Genomic DNA, 19993 nt, shown 5'->3' on the forward strand with positions numbered 1-19993 from the left:
GGGACCTCGCAGGAGGCGAGGGCTCGGTGGGAGGGATGCTCGCTGCACCATGCTCTGCTTCGTGCTGCCACCTCCGCTGCTTTGAGCTCAGTGTTGCTCCCAACCCGGCTGCTGGAGGGCCAAATCCTGTCACCCCATGGGTGCTGTTTGCAGGCCGGAGGGATCAAGCCGGTGAAGGACTCCAGGGTGTCTCCAGCCCCTTGCCATGCATGCTTGCGCACACATCCCGGTGAAGGCACGTTGGTGGGCAAGCAGTTGGCGCGGTGTCCCCAAAAACAGGCAGGGGACGGGTGACTTCCCCTCCTCGGAGCTTTGGGTCGGCTCCTCGCGCTCAGCGTTGTCACCTAAAATGCCGGCGGTGGTTTGCAGCCTGAGCTCGGTCGCTCTAGCCCCGAAATCGGGGCCAGGTGTTGGGGTGCGTGCCGTGATGCTCTGCGTGGTGATCCGGCACGGTGGTGCCACGTGGAGGTGCCGTGGGCGTGATGAGCTGCTCCCCAGGCTGGCCCGTGCATGATCCCCACGGCTCACACACGGGGCTGGCAAGTGCTGGGATGCGGTGGTGGGACATTTCCCCTCCCTGCTGGAAACACAAGTGCTCCCCAAATTCAGTTTGGGGGTTCGCGGCTGTTAGGGTCTGGCGCATGGCTTGCATGCACGGAGCGGGGCTCTGGCTCCCGTGCTAACATCGGGGGGCTCTGACTCCTGAGCCCCCCGGTCACTGCCAGCTCTGCACACCAGGAGGAAGATTTCCTCCGTCCCAGGAGCAGGGAGGAGGCGCAGAAGCTCTGGGAGATTGAGAGTCTCAAGATGCAGCAGGTCCTGGACAAGCAGCAGAAGCAGATGGTGGAGGACTACCAGTGGCTGCGGCAGGAGGAGAAGTCCCTCGTGAGTGGCCTCAGGATGTCTCCAGCTCTTGCACCCTTGCAAAGGTGGTGGAAGAGCCACAGCAGCCGCTGAGGTTGCTTTTCGTGGCTGGAAAAGCCAGTTTTCGTTGGAGGAACGGCTCCTCCAGCAGCCAAATCTCTTGCACCCCTTTATTTTCTGCACCCACTTCACGGAGCTGCTTCATTTCAAAATTAATATTTTGAAACTCGGGCAAATTTTAAATACTTGCAATCATATCTTAATGAGCTTTTATAATGCTTCTTAAATAAGGACTGGAGATAGCTAATGTGTGACTAATCCATCAGCTTGCTTTTGAGACAGGCTTGGAAGGAGACAGAACATCTTTTATTTGATAGACCTACGCAGCTGGTGAAGCCCAGCTCCCCTCTCCCCCAGGGCTGTCAGATGCCGAGCGGCTGCAAACAGCTGCTTGAATTTAGCTTCATTTTTTTTTGGTGCAAAACCTTGAGGTTTCTGGTACCCCAGGAGCAGGTGGGGAGCAGACAGGAGTGACGGGATGGGATGGGGATGGGACCAGCGATGGCCACGAAGCCCCTTCCCCTCCCACATTCCCGAACCCTGCAGAGATGAATTCCTGTGATGTGTTTAATGAGTCTCCCAAAAATTAGGAAAATCCCTATTTTTTTTCCCATTCTTTCTCCTTTTTTCCATGCCTCTCACAAAGCTTCTCCCCCTTTGCAGGACCCGACGGTGTTTATGAACAACAACGCTCCTCCGGTGAGTGGTGCTGGCCCTGGAAGGACCAGGTCGGGGTGTATTTGGGTGCAGAGGGTCCTTCCCCTGGGGTTGTCTGGAGATCCTCATTTGCTTTGGCATGGATGGGCTATAGATATTTATATATGTGCCCCTCACACTGGGAAAACTAATCTGAAAATGTTAATGGGGTGAAATACTGGTTGCCCGGAGCTCCCCACCAGAAGCCCCAGGAGGGGATGGCGATGCCTTCTCCCTCTTTGTTGCCTCCAGGCAGGACTTTGCGCCTCTCATCCGCTGTTTCTTCCCCCCACAGCTGCTCCCGGAGAAGGAGACGGATTACAGTGAGTGCCCACAGCTGCACGGGGCGCGGGGCTGCCCGTGGCCCCCACCGGGGAGCACCCATTTTGGGGCTGCAAGCAGGGAACCCTGCGCTGAGCTGCGAGGAGCCTCAGGGCCGTATCCCTCCTGGCTTTGGGATCCTCCGTGAAAGAAATCCCAGATCATGGGGAGCAGTTTTACCTGCCCCAGGGAGGGATCTGCCTGTCCCGGGCATGGGGATCCAAGGGGGTCTGACCCTGAGAGGAGGTGGCACAACTGGGGTGTCCAGCCGCAGTGGGACACGCGGCTCCAGGGTGGTGTGGGACGTGGCGTAGGTCCCTGGGGTCTTGCAGCATGCACGTGTGTCCAGGGGAACAGCCAGAGTGACTCTCCTTCCTTTCCCTTACTGATGTCGTAGCGGAGTTCACGGGGCCCCCCCAGAAGCCTCCAAGACTTGGGGCACAGGTAAGACCTCCCTGGATGGGGCCATCATGGTCCCAGTCCTCCCCCACCTCCATCATCCCTCTTCATATGCAGGATGGGACTTCTCTGACTCTCCCAGTCCCCAAAGGGGTCAGACAGACCCAGCAGCATCGGGGTTGTGGGTGAGAGGTGGGTGGGTCTGGCCAGGGCTCCCCATGGGTGTTGGTCTTTCCCACTTTGCCCCCTCGGTCCATCATCTGACCCCATCGTGTCCCCATTCCCCAGCAGCCCATCCAGCCGGCCCCCACCGCCAACCTGGACCGCACAGATGACATGGTGTACAGCAACGTCATGGACCTGGTGCAGGCCGTGCTGCAGCTGAAGAACGAGATCAGCCTCCTGCCCCCAGAGGGATACATCCTCGTGGTGAAGGTAGGAAGGGCAGGGAGGGGACGGGGGAATGGGGGAGGGAGTAGGGAATGAGGCTGCTGAGTATTTCCCCCAAACATCCATCTCAGGAAGGTCTTGCACATGTAGGAGGGAGCGTTTCCAGCACTCTCTGCTCCTCCATTGGGTCTCTGGGTCAGCAGTGAGAGAGTTTCCATCATGCCCTGCTCTTCTGTTGGGTCCTTGGGCCAATGGTGGGAGCATTTCCAGCACTCCCTGCTCCTCCACTGATTTCTTGGGCCAATGGTGGGAGCATTTCCAGCACTCCCTGCTCCTCCATTGGGTCCTTGGGCCAATGGTGGGAGCATTTCCAGCACTCCCTGCTCCCCCATTGGGTCTCTGGGTCAACGGTGGGTGCACTTCCAGCACTACCTTCTCCTCCATTGGTTTCTTGGGCCAATGGTGGGAGCATTTCCAGCACTCCCTGCTCTTCCATTGGGTCCTCAGGCCAATGGTGAGAGCATTTCCAGCACTCCCTGCTCCTCCGTTGGGTCTCTGGGTCAGCAGTGAGAGAGTTTCCATCATGCCCTGCTCTTCTGTTGGGTCCTTGGGCCAATGGTGGGAGCATTTCCAGCACTCCCTGCTCCTCCGTTGGGTCCTCGGGTCAACAGTGGGAGAGTCTCCCTCTTCCAAATGGGATCCTTGACTCAGCGGCACAGACTATTCCCATCCACCACTGCCCCGTGCCCGTGCCTGGAGTCATCCTAACCCTGCCGCCCTCCCCGCAGAACGTGGGCCTGTCCCTGCGGAAGCTGATCGGCAGCGTCGACGAGATCCTGCCCGTCCTGCCCGCCGCCTCCCGCACCGAGGTAGGACTGGGGAGGAGGGAGAGAGGTCCAGCGTGGGGTCGGGTGCTGGCGTCACCCCTGTCTGTAACGCCTGTGTGTCATGGTCAGATCGAGGGGACCCAGAAGCTGCTCAACAAGGACTTGGCAGACCTCATCAACAAGATGCGCCTGGCACAGCAGAACGCCATCACCTCGCTGAGTGAAGAGTGCAAGCGGCAGATGCTGATGGCCTCCCACACCCTGGCCATGGATGCCAAGAACCTCCTGGATGCCGTGGACCAAGCCAAGGTCCAGGCCAACCTAGTGAAGCTGTGCTTGGAGTGAGGGCAGGGGCAGAGAGAGGGAAGGAGAAGGGGTGGGGAAGGAAAGGAGGAGAGGGACCGCCGTGCTTCCATCGGCGGAGATGGGACGAGCGTGTTGCGGAGGAGCTGGCTTTTGTGTGTCTCCCATGGCCTCGCTGTCCTGCCCTCCCTCTCCCCCCTCCTCCTGCAGCCGCTCGTGTCTTTAGCGTCGTCTCATTAGTCTTCTGAAGAAGGGAGGCATCTGGTGACTTGTCCCTGGAAAGGGCTGTGGGGGACCTGGCTGTCCCTGAAGGCAGCTGAAGAACCCTCTGGCTCGGCAGCTCCCTGCTCCCCAGCTGCCAGCAGGTCCGTGTGTCCGTCCCTCGGCCCCTCCAAGGACAGACGGCCGCGGGCGGCGTGTTGCAGAGGGGACCTGGACCCCGCTCCTCGCCAAGAAGAGCCGAGGGGCATAGCGGCCGGGGAGTGGCGCGGGGGGTCCCCAGGGGCCATCAGAGTGGTGGACAGAGGGACTGTTTGCGTTTCCTTGTATATTGTATAGAAGACTTTATTTAATGATGGGAGGCGGGTCCGCGTGCCGCCGTGAAGCTGGTTCCAGCGCCTGTGGCCGGAGCGCGCCCAGCCCCAAGCCTGCAGAACACGGGGAGGGATGGGAACCCGTGGACTGCAGCCTTCGGTGACACAAACCAGGAGAATGGTGCCTCTTCCAGCTGAGTTTTCTCCGAGCTGCTCTATGTAAGCGACGACAGCAAACCAAGTCTCTGGTCGGTTTGTGCTTTGAGTTGGAAAACCGTACGGTTTGGGCTTTTCCCCAGCATCTTCCCACAGCACTGTTCATTCTAGCTGAGATAAACCATGCACAAGGTCCTGCTGTGCCTGTGCTTGCCTGTCACCCCCATACCGTGGGGACAAGTCCCACGGTCACCAGCACCTCCTTAGAAAGAGTAAGGGTTGTGCTGCTCAGATCTCTGAGCCATCTTGCCGGCGTGGGGAAGCACCAACCCAGTGGCAGCATCCGCAGGGGAGCTGCTGGGGTGAACCTGGGTCTGCCTGCACCCATGTCATCTCTGGAGCCCCGTTTCTCTCCTGTTGAGCCCACAATCCACGCAAGGGTCCTGGACTCCCCCTGCTCCCACCCCAAGGCTTGCTACTGAGAGTATCTGCAAACTTTTGCTTTTCAAAAACCATAAGGAAATCATGGGCGATTCAAGGTGAGGCTGCTGGGAAGTGGTTTATGAGGGATAACAGAGCCATGAAGATGGGTTCCCCAAAAAAGAATGATGCCTGTGGGTCTAGTGCCACACTGGGGGGGGTCACCCCAGAGTCCTGGTGGCTTCATCAGCCAAGCAGGGCTGAGCTGAGAGGGGCGGTGGGTGCTGGCTGCAGCTGGTGAGAGGGGCTGCAGGGGTTAACATGGGAAGGGGAGCAAGTTCCCCCCCTGCCCCATCACAATGAGGCCTGCTGAAGCCCTGTATGCCCCAACCAAGCCAGAAATTACCCTCACAGGAGAGCTCTCCCCACCCGCGCACCCCGGGCTCTGCAGAGCCCTAAAGCCCGTGTGTGCCGGGTTAGACACACACGTATACCCACGCACGCATCCACCCAGCCGTGCCTGAGCACTCGCTCCCTCGCACATCTCATTTCCCAGCCCCGCGTGTGCGCGCCTGAGCCAGCCTGCCGGCACCGGAGGCTGCACGAGCGGCTACAAAACCCTCGGGACCTGTATGTCCCGCTACGGCGCCATTTATTCTGGCCCATTTCACTCCTGAAAACACAAAAGTGTTTTCTGAAACCCCTCGGACTGCATCCAGCACCGCAACGGGTCGGTCTCCAGAGGAGAAGTCGTTGCAGGAAAAGCCTGGTGTCATTCAGGGCATGGAAGAAGAGAGCAGATGCTCTGTGAGTATGGGTCCTTCAGGGTACATGGGAGCTAGGAATTAACAGCTGGGTTCCAGCAGTCATCAGAGCCAGGCGGTTTGGGGTCTGACGTGGGATGGAGAGGAGGATTTGTTCGGGATGGACCTTGGCCATGCAGGTGCCCCCCCGTGCCAGCCAAGTCCACCAGCCTCGACACGAGGCAGCACCCCTGAGCTCCCAGGGTCCGTGGGCACCGCCTGGCTGTGGCTGGGGGCGTTATCCCATTCTGCAGGGTGGTCTCCCCCTCCCATGCCACCCCACATTTCTGGTTTGGCTGTTCCCATCTCCCTGCTGCTCCAAGCTCCAGTGTGGGATGGTGTGGAAGTTCCAGCAGGTTGCAGAGGGTCTGTGCCTGGGCTGGGCTTTGCAGAGCCAAGACCCCCGAGCCATGTGGCTGAGCAGGGACCTCCATCCCATGACTGTACCCCTTCTGCATAGACCATCTGAAGCGCTATTGCCTGCCCCATGCAGGACCGCAGCAGCCCGTGGTCCTGAGCACCCGGGGGGCCAGGATGCTGTGAGGTCCCCTTTTCTTGCCCAGCATGTTGGATGCAGCTCTTGGGGTTTGGGTTTGGGTAGCAGCTCGAGGAAGCAGTTGCCTCTTCTAGATGCCTGCGCTCAAGCAATGGAGCAATGGAGTACCATGCCTTTCTTGATGCTGGGACGGCTGCGGCCGCCCCGGGCAGGATGGCAGGCAGCCGTCCCTCCCCACCATCCCCAGGTCACCCCTCAGCACAGCTCTTGCTTCACCCGGCATTTCCCATCTGAGGGTCCTCCATGGTTGTAACCACGTCCTCCCAGGGAGAGGCGAGGGTCCAGCTGGGCACAGGCACCACCGTGCCCGCTCCCTGGGGAGGAGAGAGGGTGCATCGCCCGCCGTCCCCACCGCAGCCTGGCCCAGCCCCTAGATCATCCCCGCCAGGTAGGGTGGGAGGAAGAGCCCCACAGTGCCCAGCAGGCAGACGATGATGAACATCCACAGGAAGATGCGGTCGATCACCATGGCCACGTATTTCCAGTCCTCCTTCACCTGCCAAGCAGAGAGGGGCTGTGAGCGCAGGCGGAGGATGCAGCCCCCCGTTTGTGCTGAGTTAGGAGACCACCCAGAGCTCCCTCTGCATCTTCCATTTCCTTCAGGGTGAGGAGTTACCCTGTGTTTGGGGAAATCCCTGGAGCAGCAGGGGTTGGACCTCTCGCGGAGGCTGCTCAGGGCAGAGCTAATCCCACCCAGGGCTTTCTGAAACCACCTGGCTAAAAGTAGAGGTGCCACCTCCGAGCCAGGTCCCAGCAGGGCAGGCTTGGCCGTCGCTGCTCTCTGAGGGCAGGAGAGCGACCCCTTCTCCCTGGTTTTGGGTCCACAGCAGCCAGGGCACTAACTGGGTGTCCCAACACTGACCCCCCACCACCACGGAGGTACAAGTGACAGGATGCAGCACCCGGGATGGGGGACCTCCCTCACCCCCCAGCCCTCGGGGGCACCCACTCACCGAGAAGTCAGCATCCTCAGCTCGCAGGTGGTCTGCGATGTACTGCACCCCCTCCAGGGCCTTCAGGATGCTGGGGGACAGCATCAGCCCCCCGTCTGAGCCCACCTCCTCCTCCTTCCCCTTGGGGGGCACCCGGGGGGCTGAGCCTGCCGATGCTTTCCCACCTTGGCGCCCACAGCCATAGCGGCCATGGGACCCTGCTTGAGACATGCGGCTGGGGTATGTCTTCTCCTCCTCTTCCTCCTCCTCCTCCTCCTCCTCTTCCTCCTCCTCCTCCTCCTCCTCTTCTTCCTCCTCCTCCTCCTCCTCCTCTTCCCACTTGTCATCCACATCGGTCTCCAGCCAGCACCGGGAGGTGCTGAGCCTCGTCCCCGGGAGGTCGTACTGCCCCGCGGTGCCCTCGGGGGGAGGCAGCACCAGGGGTCGCTTCATAAAGAGCCAGCGCGGGATGGAGTCGAGGAAGAAGCTACGCACCCATCGGGGCATCGTGTGGGTGCTGGGGGAGCGGTGGTGGACGTTGAGGACGAAGACAGTGATGATGATGGAGAGCGTGACGAAGATCATGGTGAAGAGGAGGTACTCGCCGATGAGAGGGATGACCAGCGAGGTGGACGGGATGATTTCCGTGATAAGCAGTAGGAAGACAGTGAGGGACAGCAGGACGGAGATGCAGAGGGTGATCTTCTCCCCACAGTCAGAGGGCAGGTAGAAGACCAGCACGGTCAGGCAGGAGATAAGCAGGCAGGGTATGATGAGATTGATGGTGTAGAAGAGCGGGAGGCGGCGGATGATGAAGCAGAAGGTGATGTCAGGGTAGATCTCTGTGCAGCAGTCATACTTCTTGGAGTTATAGGTGCCGATGGCATTTATGATGGCCCACTCGCCACTCTCCCAGTAATCCTTGAGGTCCACGTGGTGCTCCATGTTCTCCAGGTCAATCTTGGCCTTGTCATAGGTCCAGGAGCCAAACTTCATCTTACAGTTCTGCTGGTCGAAGGGGAAGAAGGTCACATCGATGCTGCACGAGCTCTTGTAGATGGCGGGCGGCACCCACTTCACCTTCCCGTTGGAGAAGAGGTGGGCCTTCGTCATGTGGGTCACAGCGAACTCCCCGTCAGCGCTGCAGGGATGGAGAGATGAGGAGGTCAGAGGGGGATGAAGCATATCGCCCAAGAAATAGGGTCAGGAGCTCCCTCTGCCCTCAGGACTGGTATGAGCCGTGATTTGAGGCTGTGGCCCCATCGTGCGTCCCTGCACGGTGCTGGGTTCACCCTTCTGGGGATCACCCAGAGCATGGAGATGGGTGGGAGCACGAGCACCAGGCATGGGAAGACGGATGCAGACTGATCTGCATCCTTACCACTGGGGTGGGATGGGGGGCAGGAGGCCTGTGGGGGCTGGCAGCACCAGGGAGCTACTGGGATGGGATGGGGTGGGGTGGGGTGGGGTGGGATGGGATGGGATGGGGTGGGGTGCGATGGGATGGCGTGAGGTGGGGTGGGGATGGGGTGGGATGGGATGGGATAGCATGGGGTGGGGTGGGGATGGGGTGGGGATGGGGTGGGATGGGATGGGATGGCATGGGGTGGGGTGGGGATGGGGTGGGGTGGGATGGGATGGGTTGGGATGGGGTGGGATGGGGTGGGATGGGATGGGATGGGTGGAGTGGGATGGGTGGGGTGGGGTGGAGTGTGATTGGATGGGATGGGTGGGATTGGATGGGGTGGGGTGGGATGGGTGGGGTGGGGTGGGGTGGAGTGGGATGGGATGGGATGGGATGGGTGGGATGGGATGGGGTGGGGTGGGATGGGATGGGATGGGGTGGGATGGAATGGGGTGGGATGGGGTGGGATGGAATGGGGTGGGATGGGTGGGATGGGACGGGGTGGGTGGGATGGGGATGCCCCATCTCGGCAGCGTCACTCACTTGTTGTACAGCACAATGTCAGGAATCCAGATCATCTCAGAGGGCACCCGGATAGAGGTGACATTGTCGAATTCTGCCGGGTCCCAGCGCAGCTTGTAGTCACTCCACTCCTGGAGGGAGACACGGAGGCATCAGGTTGCCCTGGGTCTGGTGGAACCAAGCTGCCCAACACCTCCTCCTCTTCTTCCTCCTCCTCTGGCGGCATCCCCAAGAAGAACAGCACCATGGAGGTGCCACCAAGACCCGCAGGGCAGGGTCTCTCTGTCCCAAATGCTGCGCCCTCCTTGACACGCTCCTGCCCTTGCCCCAGAGAGGGAACAGGCTCTTACCTGCTTCAGCCAGACATTTGTGGTCATCATCTGGTTCTTCTCATCCTGCGGTGCGAAAGAAGGGAGAGGTGAGAGGAGACAGAGAGAGGGCTTGTCCCATCACTGCATTGCCCCCCGAATCACCGCTTTCGCTTTCTGCCCTCCTCCTCTGGGGTTCAGCTCCTGGGAGCAACTGGTACCAGTACAAGTCCAAGGAGAGACTATCGCTCCCTGAGATATCTGCTCACTAGGTGGCAGCAAGAAAAAGCATATTGCAGCATACAGCGCTGAGCCGCTCCGATGAGCGGACAAATGTGCGGTCCCGTGGATGGGAGGATGGACAGATGGACAGATGGATAGGTGGGTAGGTGGACGGATGGACAGGTAGATGGGTGGATGTGTGGATAGGTGGGTGTGCATGGGAGGAATGAGCGAGGGATGGATTGACACCAAAGCCCAGAGGTGCCCAAGGGCGGGGAGATGGAGGATAAGGACATGGCAGTGATGGAGAACTGCAGATTTCCTTGGTGCTCTCCTGCTGCCAGATGAAGGGAGGGTTTGGGGTGGAGGGGAGGGGTGCAGAACCCCCGGCTCATCAGAGGTCTCAGAGAGGCAGAGTGCGTGGTTTGTCACCTGCTGGAGATGGCCAGGGTATTGCTGCTGCCCAAACCCGACCTCACACCAGTGCCCCCAGGCTCTGGTCTGTCAGACCAGTAGGACCAACCAGTGAAAAGCCAGAGACGACGTGGGGCTGAGGTCCCCACGGGCAGGCTACGCACCACGTCGATCAGCTGTGCGATGGAGAGCCCGAACCTCACGATGACCACGTCGGAGGTGTTGGGCACCGGCCGTGACCAGCGGTTGTAGCCGGTGAAGAGGTGCTTGAAGAGACGGTCCTCGGCGTGGCTGCCGGGCTGCTGCCGCAGGCAGGCGGCTGCGGGGAGACGGAGAAGGGGACGGGGTGATGGGGACCTCGCTGACCCCTCCTTCCACACCCTGCACTGAAATGGGGTGCCCATTCTGGGCAAGCCCCCTCTCCACTGCAGCAGGCAGGGATGCTAAACCCCACCCTGAGATGGCGAGAGGGGAATTAGCCCCCTCAAAGCTGTCCCGTGCTCCTCCCGGGGAGCAGAGAGCAAGGTCAACCTTGCAACGCTGGCTGAGAAAATCCCACCCTTGGGTGGCTGAGGTCCTCCTCCCAGTCCCCTCCAGCTGTTCTTACTGGTGCTGACTGGTTCAGCTTTGCAAGGCGGAGGCTGGCCCAGTCCTTGGGACTGCTGCAGCCTGCCCAGAGACCATCCCTCAGGCTGGGCTGGAGACAGGGCTGGGAAGGAACGCAACGCTCTTTGCTCTGCCTACAAATTGTTGGCGTTGGTCTTCAGTGCCATCAGCTTGCGGTGCATCACTCGGCCGTCCTTGCTCGCTGCAGAACCCCATAAATTTCCACCAGCAAGTCAAGGGAGGCTGAGAGAGGGAGGGATGGAGGGAGGGAGGGCTTTGCGCAGTGATGTGCAACCAAAGAGATGTGTGGGTGGCTCTGCCCTGAGGAAGGATGGGTTACAGCCCGGTAGCATGCCCTGTGCCCCATGAAAGCCCTCCCCTGTGCCCAGCAAGGGGCCCCGGTCCCTGTACTTGGGCCGGGGACAATGTGCTGAGCATCTTCAAGAGGTGTTGGTGAGGGTTGGTCCCAAGTGAAGGGATAAACAAGATGCCCAGCTCCTGGGAGGTCTTGCGTTGACAGGGGGTGGAAGAAAAAATCCATTTTCCATCCCTCCAACATTTCTAGCTTGCATAGGATGGATACAGGGTCCCAGAGGTGCATCCCCTGGGGGCATGACCCGCAGCAGACCACCCCACCCAAGTGTCTGGGTGATGCCAAGCTGCTCTGCAAAGGCACGAACCCTGGTCTAGCATGGCATGTGGTGGAGGACACCAAGCCAGCGTGGAGGCTGGGGATGCTGAGAGACTGCATGGGGGTGAACTGGGAGAGAACTGGTTTTCCATCTGCATGCACCACAGCCCCCTCGGCTTCCCCTCCCCTCTCCCCAAATTTACCCCCTCCCCTGGGGTCCCAGTGGGTGACACCCATGAGCTTGAGCAAGGGCTCAAGCGAAGGAAATTCTGGTACCCCAGGGAAAGCCAGAGCTGCCCTTACCCGCCTGGAAGGTGACGAAGCACCACGCGATGAGAGGGATGATGCTGTGGGACAGCCGCCCCATCCTCCTTGTACTAGTGTCCCCCGTGGACCCCCTCCCTGGGGCCGTTTGCAAAGCCCCCCAGGAGGGACCAGGTGGAGCAAGGACCTGAGAAGGTGGTGGGAGAGGAGGCTCAGCAGGGAAGGCCACCACAGGGGACCTCCAACGGGGTGTCCTGTGTGTCCCCACCATTAGCGATCGCCGGGGGAGCCATGGATGGAGCTGGGTGTGGGCTGGGAGAGCCTCAGCAGCGACACAGCCGGGCCAGGGTGGGTGCGTGGCCGGTGCTCTGCTGAGCTGCCTGCCCCAGATTTCATTCCTGGAAAGACAGCAGAGAGTGGCACTGTCACCATGATGCCACCGTGGCCTGGGTCTGGGAGGTGACGGTCCCACTGTAGTCCCCCCAAAGCTGCTCCCAGCTGTAAGCAGGCCTTGGAGCTGATGTGAGCTGCCACCATGGCAGAGTCAAGGGAAAACATCTGTAGAGCACCTGCTCTCCATTCCACCAGGGCTCCTCGGGCAGGCAGGGCGTGAATCTGGGCAGCATCGGATTTAACCCTGTGAGTTAAAGCAACCCAGGGAGGCCAGGCCTGCCCCCGGGTGGTTTAATAGCAGAGATGGAACCTGGTGCTCCAAACTTTATTGGGATGACCAGAAAATAACTGGTTTCAACCATCCTTCTGCCCCCCCCAACTTGAAGCTGCCCCAAGGGCAAAGGAGGAGGAAGCATCTCAGCCGCTCCAAGAGCCTACGTTGCCCCAGACGGGCTCCTGGGGCTGGTGCCTCCAGCAGCACTCACTGCTGAGTGCTGAGGATCCTGAGGGTGCTGAGGGATCAACCTTTCACCATCCACCCTCATCCCTCCATGCATCTCTTCGTTCATCCATCCGTGCACGCATCCATGGATCCTTGCATCCATCCATGCACCCAGGCATCCATGGATGTGTTTGGTTCCCTTCCCCAGCAAAGCAAATCTCTGCAAGGGGAGGAATCACTCGCTCTGCTCTGCAAAGGCCCCAAAATCTGCTCCTGCTTACAAGGTGACGACTCCACACCTGCCCCGTGCCCCCAGGAGCAGCCTCCCCTCTCTGGGAGGCAATTGCTTTCATCCCCGCAAAGAAGGAGGTTCCCAGCCCAGCACTGATGTTGCTAAACAAGAAGCTCCTTTGGCTTAAGTTCCTCCCTGGCCCGGTAAAACCACAAAGCCCTCCTGAACTCATCGTCGTCTTCTGCGGAGTTTTCAACTGATTAATACATGGATGGTGAAGGGGGTGGGAAGCGGGAGGAGAAACACCAGCCACTGCGCTGAGCTGAGGAGAAAATTATGGATGTGCCTCTCCTGGCTGAGCTATCTAAATATACCAGAGAGTACGGAGGGTGCTGGGGGAGCTGCTCCCACTCCAGGCTTGGTTACATGGTCACACGAGTGGGGATGTGGGTTCCCCAAAGCTCTGGTAGATATTGAAGAGGGGAAGGAGGTGCCCTGGGTGATGTAAAGCTGTGCCTGAAACTACCTCTATGTGGCAAAGGGGGTCCAGGGGGGGGACACGGGTGGAGAGGAACCCACCCGTGGGTTGCGCTGGGGATGGGGAGGTGATGGGAAGGGGGCTGTGTGGGTGGGAAACTGCACACACGCACGCACACAGGCCACCCCAGGGTGCTGGGGTACCCTGTCACCCAGCCAGCACCCCACACCCGCATCCCCCTCCCCTCCCATCACCGCTTCGCCTGCCTGGGTGCTCCTCCGGCAGCCCTGGCGGAGCCTGGCAGCGGGGCAGGCAGCCCTACCCTCCTGCCCGACCTTCACCTACAGCCCTGCCTCCCCTCTCTGCATCCAAACCATTTCCCTGAGGGATTTCCCATCGCTCCCTGACGCAAAGAGCTGGGTTTGAAGCGCACTGCCCCTGCAGCAGAGATGCCCCAGGAGCCACCCGCGTACCTGCAAAACGCTGCTCACCGGGACTTGCCAACCACGTTCCTGGAGGGATGCGGAAACCTGCCCCGTGCGGATGCTCAAGGCTGGACCCGAGGACGCCTGTGACGGCGGCAAGCCTGGCAAAGCTCCCGGCATCCCGACACGCAGTCAGGGAAGCAGCGAGAATAAATAACTTATTTATTGCATTTTAAAAGCAGGCGGTAGGGGTGTTTTTGGTTTTTTGGTGGGAACTTCACGCAGAGCCGGGAAACTTTCCCTGCCGCTGCCTCCCCATCGCTCCCTGGCTGTCCTCGGCACTCTGCAAACAGCGTTTAATCATGGATATTTGCAGGGAAAAAGAGATTTTCTCCTTCCCACCCAGCCTGGACCCAAAGAAGCCCCTTACCTGCTGCAGGGAGAGCAAGGAGGGGTCCCCGAAGCCCCCCGTTCCCTGTGCCGTGCTGGGGTTGGGATGCTGTGCTGTGGAGGGCTCCGGGGAGGACTGGGCTCCGGCAAAGGATGTCTCAGCTCTTACTCGAAGCGGTGGCGGTGACGACAGGGGCTGGGGGAGGAGGGAGAGCCATGCCCAGGCAGGGAGGGAGGGGAGGCTGGGGGGGACGAGGGGGAGGAAGGCTGGAGAGGCATCAGCTCCCTTGGCCCTCCTCGCCCCCGCGCAAAGCGTCCCCGGGGTCGGAAAGGGCTGGGTTTGCCAGGGTTTTCTCACTTTCTCCCAAGGCACCGTGTGGCCGGGGGAGAGGAAAGGGGATGTTGGGCTTTATGTGCGAGGATGGGGAGGGAGCGGGAAGGAGAGCCGGAGCCGAAGTGCTGTGGAGCAGCGGAGCCGGAGCCCGGCACGCAGCGTTGCGGGGCACGTTGCACAGGGCATTGCAAAGGGCCAGGCTTCTTGCACCGGCCTGGGGGACCAGCCCTCACCAGGTTAGGGTTTCCCCACTTGCTCCGCAGCCCTGGGCTGGGGGTTTGGTGCCAAAATGCCTGCGGGCAGGGTGGCTCCAGAGAGCGGTGATGTCCCCTGCCCTGGGGAAAACAGGGTGCAAGGTCTTGAGCTGGCCCCACGCAGCGCCTGCCTCAGCCCACGCTTGTCCTCATAAAACACTGCCGAGGGGTTGCAAAATGGGTAAAGTAAAGCCAGGGCACCATCCAGCATCTCCCCCAGCCCCTGCAGACCCCTTCCCCCTCCTGTCCCCGGTGTCCCCGTATGAGGGGATGGGGACAGGGCTACTTTGGGCAGGAGAGGTGGTTCTCCCACCGCAAGAATATGGGAAACCCAGAGCTCCCCCTGCTTCCCGACCTGCTGGGGGAAAGACCCAGCCCTCTCCCCAGACCAGCCTCTCTCCTTCCCTCCTGCTAGGAAATTCAATGCGCAACCTTCCTGCAAATGAAGCCCAGGACTGCAATTTCCAGCCCTGGGGGACCTGCCCTATGATTTGCTTCCTTTCCCCTGGGAGATAAATGAGGAGGCAGAAGCAGGCATGGAGGGCACCTGAATCTGCTGCTCGCCCCGCTCTGCTGCAGGACCCCATCCTGCCTGCATCCCTGTGACTGCCCCCACCACCCTTGGGATGCTGAATACCAGAAATCCACGGGGAAGAGGACCACAGAGCCCTGCTGTCCTGCCACCCCAGCAGGAGCCGCTGCCAAAGCCAGGCAGATATTGGGTGTCCCCTCTCCGGACCCAAGGCCATGAGCATCCTCTCAGTGATGCAAACCTCACGCTGGGGTGATCCAGATGTCTCATCGATGTCATGATTACATTAAACAATCTGGTTTTTTTAAACCCTGGCAAACCTCACCCGCACCAGGGAACCTCGCTGTGGCCAGCGTTGTGATGCAAAGCCCCGTCCCCGTGCCTCGGAGCAGAGCCCTCAGCCCACAGCCACGTCCCAAGGCTGTCTGCGAGGCCGAAGGGAGGGCGTTTGGCGTCAGATGGACCCCCAAAGCTGGGGTAATGGGGAGCGGGGAGGATGGAGTGATGGATGCCAGAGGGATGGGGAGCAGCTGGAAATTGCAAGGACTGCTCCAGGAGATCAATCCGGGCCCACCAAAGGAAGGGAATTAGGAAGAAGGATGAGTCGGGGAAGGGCGTAGCAAATTAATCAGGAAAAAAAGACAACCAGCATCGATTTTTCTCGGGAGGACAAACCAGAGCTGACTGCTGGGAGGGTGGATTGGAGGCTGGGGGGGTGGTGGGAAGCATTGCGGGTGCTGGGAGGTCCGTCTCCTTCACTGGGCTCCTGATCTGGGTCAACTATTTTGGAGGTGGAGGGGCAGTTAATGCCACAGACAACTTCATCTATCCTCCTTTTCCCGTAGACAGCAGAGGATGGAGAGAAAACAGACGCAGAGTTAACGCTGACGCCTGGCACAGCACAATGCGTCTTTATTTAGCCGCCTGCAGCTCCTGCAGAAGTGCCGCGGCCGCTGCCCGGGGGTATTTCTGCCTCTTGCCCATCCTTTAGGGTGCACCGTGGGGTTAGTGGGGTGCCCCGAGCCCGGTGTGCCTGGGTGGCCCTGCCCATTCCCTCCAGCCTCCAGGGAGAATCTCTGGGCGTGCAAACACACAAGGATTTTCTGCCTCCAGCTCTTTTCCTCCTGCCCAAAGCTCAGTGGGTTGGGAGCACTCGAGTTGCCAGCTTCAATTTATTGCTGGGAGGTTCATCTGCAGCCGCTCTCCCGCTGCCTGCCCTGCCCGGGCAGCCCCATCCCCTCCACCCTGCCCACCCGGAGGGGCCGAACTCCCGACCCAGCCTCCGCTGTTCCCACCCTAGGGACAAAAACACTCTTCCAAGCCTGGACAAGATGCTCCCAAGGGCAAAAGGATTAACTGGGGCTGGCAGCGGTTCTGCCCACGCCGGGCAGGCGGTGATGCTGCTGGACCACTGGCGAGATGCAGCTGAGCCCCAAAAGAGCTGGCGTTAATTTTTAAGACCCTCTGGGGATCCTCAGGAGCCTGGTCCAGGCAAGGCTCCGGGTGTGATGGCTTAGTTGTTGGCAGGCAGAGCTGACTAGCTGTGAAAAAAGGGAGCCTGCGTGGATAAAGCTCTTCCAGGGAGGACCAAAGGGGTGCAGAGGTCTGCTGGGGATGGGAAGGACCCCCCTGCAGAGGGGTTTTCCCCCAGGCATGGGGCTGGGCACACGTGGTGGCACCAGGCTCTGCTATATGGTGCAGAGCTCCTGCAGGATAAATGCGTCGAAGAGTTGGGGCTGGGGTGATGGGCATCATGTGTGCGATGGCATCACATGTGCGACGGCATCACGTAGCAGGCAGCGACCTCCCGTCCCCGCCCGGCGCTGCCGCCTCCAGCGCCCAAACCGTTCTGCAAACACCCCGTGCAAAATCTCAGCTCCCGGGACCGGGGAGAAGAGCCAGGACACCCCAAAAGCCGTGGAGATGAGCCGCGTTGGGGTCCTACCAGCAAGCAAGGCCATACGCAGGGTGACGGCGGAGCCCGTCCCCGTGTCCTAGGGCTCGGCGGCAGCGGCGGCGCGGGCGGCCGAGCTCTGCAGGCGCTGGCTCAGCTCAGCGTGGAGGCGGCGGGAGGCGGCGTCGAGGGTCTGGGCCAGGCGGGCAGTGAGCCGTAGCATGTGGGCCACCACACGGACACCCTTCTGCAGCCTGGGACGGGGGAAAAGAGTGGGCTCAGTGTCCCCTGTGTCCCCACCAGCCTCCCCGCAGCGGGGTGTGGAAGCGGGTGCTGCAGCACTGGGGGTCCCGGAGGGGGTCCACAACCTGGTAGAGGAGGTACCCCAACTCCTCCATCCTGGTAAACGCTGCTCCATCATCACATTGTGGCTCAGCTGTGCTGGGTCACTGGTTTAGGAGTGACAAAACTCCCATGTCCTGCCATCCCACCCTGCCCTCGGAGGACCCCTCACCAGCCCCTCTGTGGTGGGTTTATGGCAGGAACACACATATGGATGTTAATGGCAGCAGTTTGCTGAGCACCCAAAGCCGTGTGTCACCTGAGAGTCACCACGAAGTCTGTGGGACCCTTGGGGACACCCAGACCCTCCCAGGGGTCCACAGCTTGGGACTGGCTCCCACCCACGAAGTTTGGGGCACCAGCTCCACGGAGCATCTCCCCCAGTCCATCCCCTTCCCATGGCACTTACTTCTCCTTCTTCTCGGCCATCCGTGGGTGATCAGCCTTGGCCACGTGAGCCTCCAGCTCCCTGCGGACATTGTCCAGGCTCTCCTGAAATTCCAGGTTGGCTCCGTGGATGGCGGGCAGTGCCTCGGTGATGATGTCCTGGTAGCGGGTCTGGTTGTCCTCCAACGTGGCCGCCATCTCCACGTCCTTCAGGCTGGCCTTGGTGTCCTGCAAGAGGCTCTTGAGATGATCCAGCTCATCACGAGAGGTGGAGGGGGGTGGCCCACGGGGGCTGCAAGGGCTGGGGGTGTGGAAGGTGATGCCACAGCGCTGGGGGTCCTGGAGGGGGTCCCCATCCTGGGTGAGGTGGTACCCCAACTCCTCCGTCCTGATGCTGGGTGTCACGTCCTCGTCTGGTCCCCCCTGGGCGGTGGTGGGGGGTACGAGGGCGCAGAGCCCCACCAGCAGGCACCAGCAGGGGCCCCCCGGGACCATGGTGTCCTGCAGGAGCAAAAACGGGGGGTGGGGGGGTCAAGGCTGCGGCTGAGACACCCTCTGAGACCCTTCAGGGTTCCCCCCAGGGAGCCCCCAATTCCCACCAGGAAAACCCCCCAAGCAACCTTATTTTTCCATGCATCTCCACTGCCAGGCTTTGGGATTTGGGGGTGTCATACCCCACTCTCCCCGCGCCACAGAGGACTCTCCCCCGGCATGGGGGGGGACACCCTTTCTGCACCCCCCCAGCGCAGCACATGGAGCACAGCAATGGGGAAACTGAGGCACGTGAGGGTTACTGCAAGGGCTGGGGTGAGGCTGAGCCTGCCGGGGGGCAGCTCGTCCCCCCAGCCCCCCCCTCGGGAGCCATGGAAAAGCAGGAGGCCACGGTGGGGGGGGGCAGACAATAGGGCTCTTTCAAAACCGCCACCGGAAAGCCTTGGCGCCGGGGCCGGGGAGCGGGTGCCAGCGGCTGCCGGCGTGGCGGGTGCCGGGGCTCGGGGGCTCGGGGGCTTGAGGGGGGGACCCCACCAGCACCCCACACACCTCCGAGTCAGCCCCGAACCCCTCTGCAGAGGGAAGGGAGGCGGTCCCATCGGCATTCAGGGACACTCTGCCAGCATCCTGGGGTGCAATGAGCTTCCCAGGTCTCAAGCCAGCACCTGGCAGGGGTGGGTGGTTTTTGCTTTGGAGCGAAGGACCCCAAAATGGGGGGGGGGGGAGGTGGGGGGGAGGAACCCCACAGCGGAGCCTGCAGAGGCACGGTAGCCCAGCCCTGCCACGAGCTGGCCGGGTCTCAGAGGCGCAGCCGTGCTGGCATTTCGCTGGCACCGAGGCTGGGTTGTTCGTCCTGGCTCTTCCCACCGGAATAGCAACAGGCCAGCAAAAATTCTTCCTTTTCCCCCTCTCCCCCCCCGCCCCCCCTAAAAACTCTCTCACCTTTTTGCCAGGGAGAAGCTGAGCTTGGCGTCGCAGCGGCCGGGACTTGGGGGGTTCAGAGCTGCAGCCGGCCCCGGTTTTGGGGTGAGGAGAGGGGCTGTGCCGGAGCTGCCCCCGCCGTGATGGGAGGAGGAAAAGCCTTCGCCCGCCAGAGATCTGAGCCATGTTAGAAGGCAGGGAAGGGGGTTTCATCCACCCACCCGGAGCTGGACCACCCTGGGAGGATGCTGGGGGGTCCCGTCAGGGGTCCCGGAGACAGCGGGAGGTTGAGGACAAGGTATGGGGGACACAAAGCCCTGGCAGAGGGATGCTGCCGATAAATGCATGGCTTATCCAGGGTTGAGCCCCCGTAAAATAACTCTGCCCCCTTCCCGATAGCCATCCCGGCAAGGAACAGCCCCCCAGCTCTGCTGCACCATGCAGGGGTGCAGTTATCCCCCCCCAGCTCCCCCTTCCTCCCAAGCTGTGGCCGAGCCAGCGTCCCAATGCCCCTTTTACAGGTGGGGAAACTGAGGCAGGGAGCTGGGATTGCCTGGAAAACCGCTGCCGATCCCCCCCGGACCCCTGTCCCGCTCACCGCTCGGCGACACGGCCGTCCCGTCATGGCACTGCCGGTGGCTCCCCAAGGCGGGGCCGGCCCACACGCACGCACACGCATGACCGGGTCACGGCCACGGGCATGTTGTGTCTGGCACCGAGCAGGCGGCGCTGCCAGGGCTGGTTTGGGGTGCACGGGCGGGGTCACGCGTCCCCCCGGGGCTGCCTCTCCAGGGAGGGGCTCAGGATTGCTGAAATGGCCAGGCGGCGTGCACGCATGTGCACGT

General features: G+C 61.2%; 3 protein-coding genes and 1 long non-coding RNA gene across 15 annotated transcripts in view; 2 read left to right on the top strand and 2 right to left on the bottom strand.

Annotated features, from left to right (window-relative positions):
* The window catches only part of PTK2B (protein tyrosine kinase 2 beta), a 32442-nt gene extending 28027 nt beyond the window's left edge, over nt 1–4415 (top strand). For 5 of the 9 annotated variants that reach the window (XM_064448356.1, XM_064448364.1, XM_064448362.1 and 2 more), the window contains 7 exons: nt 739–885; nt 1588–1623; nt 1916–1943; nt 2330–2385; nt 2629–2775; nt 3519–3599; nt 3687–4415. In XM_064448356.1, the coding sequence (XP_064304426.1) occupies nt 739–885; nt 1588–1623; nt 1916–1943; nt 2330–2385; nt 2629–2775; nt 3519–3599; nt 3687–3902 (711 nt within the window). In that variant the 3' untranslated portion in view covers nt 3903–4415. The remainder of the gene's footprint in view (nt 1–738; nt 886–1587; nt 1624–1915; nt 1944–2329; nt 2386–2628; nt 2776–3518; nt 3600–3686) is intronic. The other 4 variants (XM_064448360.1, XM_064448365.1, XM_064448357.1 and 1 more) reach the window with 3 other exon arrangements.
* A 320-nt stretch (nt 4416–4735) lies between these two features.
* Nucleotides 4736–14246, bottom strand: CHRNA2 (cholinergic receptor nicotinic alpha 2 subunit). 3 transcript variants are annotated; one of them, XM_064448368.1, is made up of 8 exons: nt 14033–14246; nt 11901–12030; nt 11672–11819; nt 10296–10450; nt 9538–9582; nt 9209–9318; nt 7282–8401; nt 4736–6824 (listed from the first exon to the last, which is right to left on the bottom strand). In XM_064448368.1, exons 2-8 carry the CDS (start codon nt 11901–11903, stop codon nt 6699–6701), a joined length of 1707 nt encoding a protein of 568 aa, XP_064304438.1. In that variant the 5' UTR covers nt 11904–12030; nt 14033–14246; the 3' UTR covers nt 4736–6698. The 3 variants fall into 3 exon arrangements, with proteins under 3 accessions (XP_064304438.1, XP_064304437.1, XP_064304436.1); XM_064448367.1 differs by adding an exon at nt 13651–13945 and having other exon boundaries at nt 11672–12030; XM_064448366.1 differs by having other exon boundaries at nt 11672–12030.
* On the top strand, nt 7780–9307 carry LOC135312713 (uncharacterized). Its single transcript, XR_010372398.1, has 3 exons — nt 7780–7857; nt 8237–8491; nt 9220–9307. It is a non-coding gene; the product is annotated as an uncharacterized LOC135312713 (long non-coding RNA).
* Nucleotides 14247–15949: 1703 nt separating the features above from the next.
* LOC135312914 (uncharacterized) lies at nt 15950–19530 on the bottom strand. Of its 2 annotated transcripts, XM_064448659.1 has the most exons (4): nt 19170–19530; nt 17758–18236; nt 17058–17260; nt 15950–16653 (listed from the first exon to the last, which is right to left on the bottom strand). In XM_064448659.1, the coding sequence occupies exons 1-3, from the start codon at nt 19359–19361 to the stop codon at nt 17107–17109; spliced, it is 825 nt and encodes a 274-aa protein (XP_064304729.1). In that variant the 5' UTR covers nt 19362–19530; the 3' UTR covers nt 15950–16653; nt 17058–17106. The 2 variants fall into 2 exon arrangements, with proteins under 2 accessions (XP_064304729.1, XP_064304728.1); XM_064448658.1 differs by having other exon boundaries at nt 15950–17260.
* Nucleotides 19531–19993: the final 463 nt, after the last annotated feature.

Source organism: Phalacrocorax carbo, chromosome 3 (genome assembly GCF_963921805.1).
Source record: "Phalacrocorax carbo chromosome 3, bPhaCar2.1, whole genome shotgun sequence".
NCBI lineage: Eukaryota > Metazoa > Chordata > Aves > Suliformes > Phalacrocoracidae > Phalacrocorax > Phalacrocorax carbo.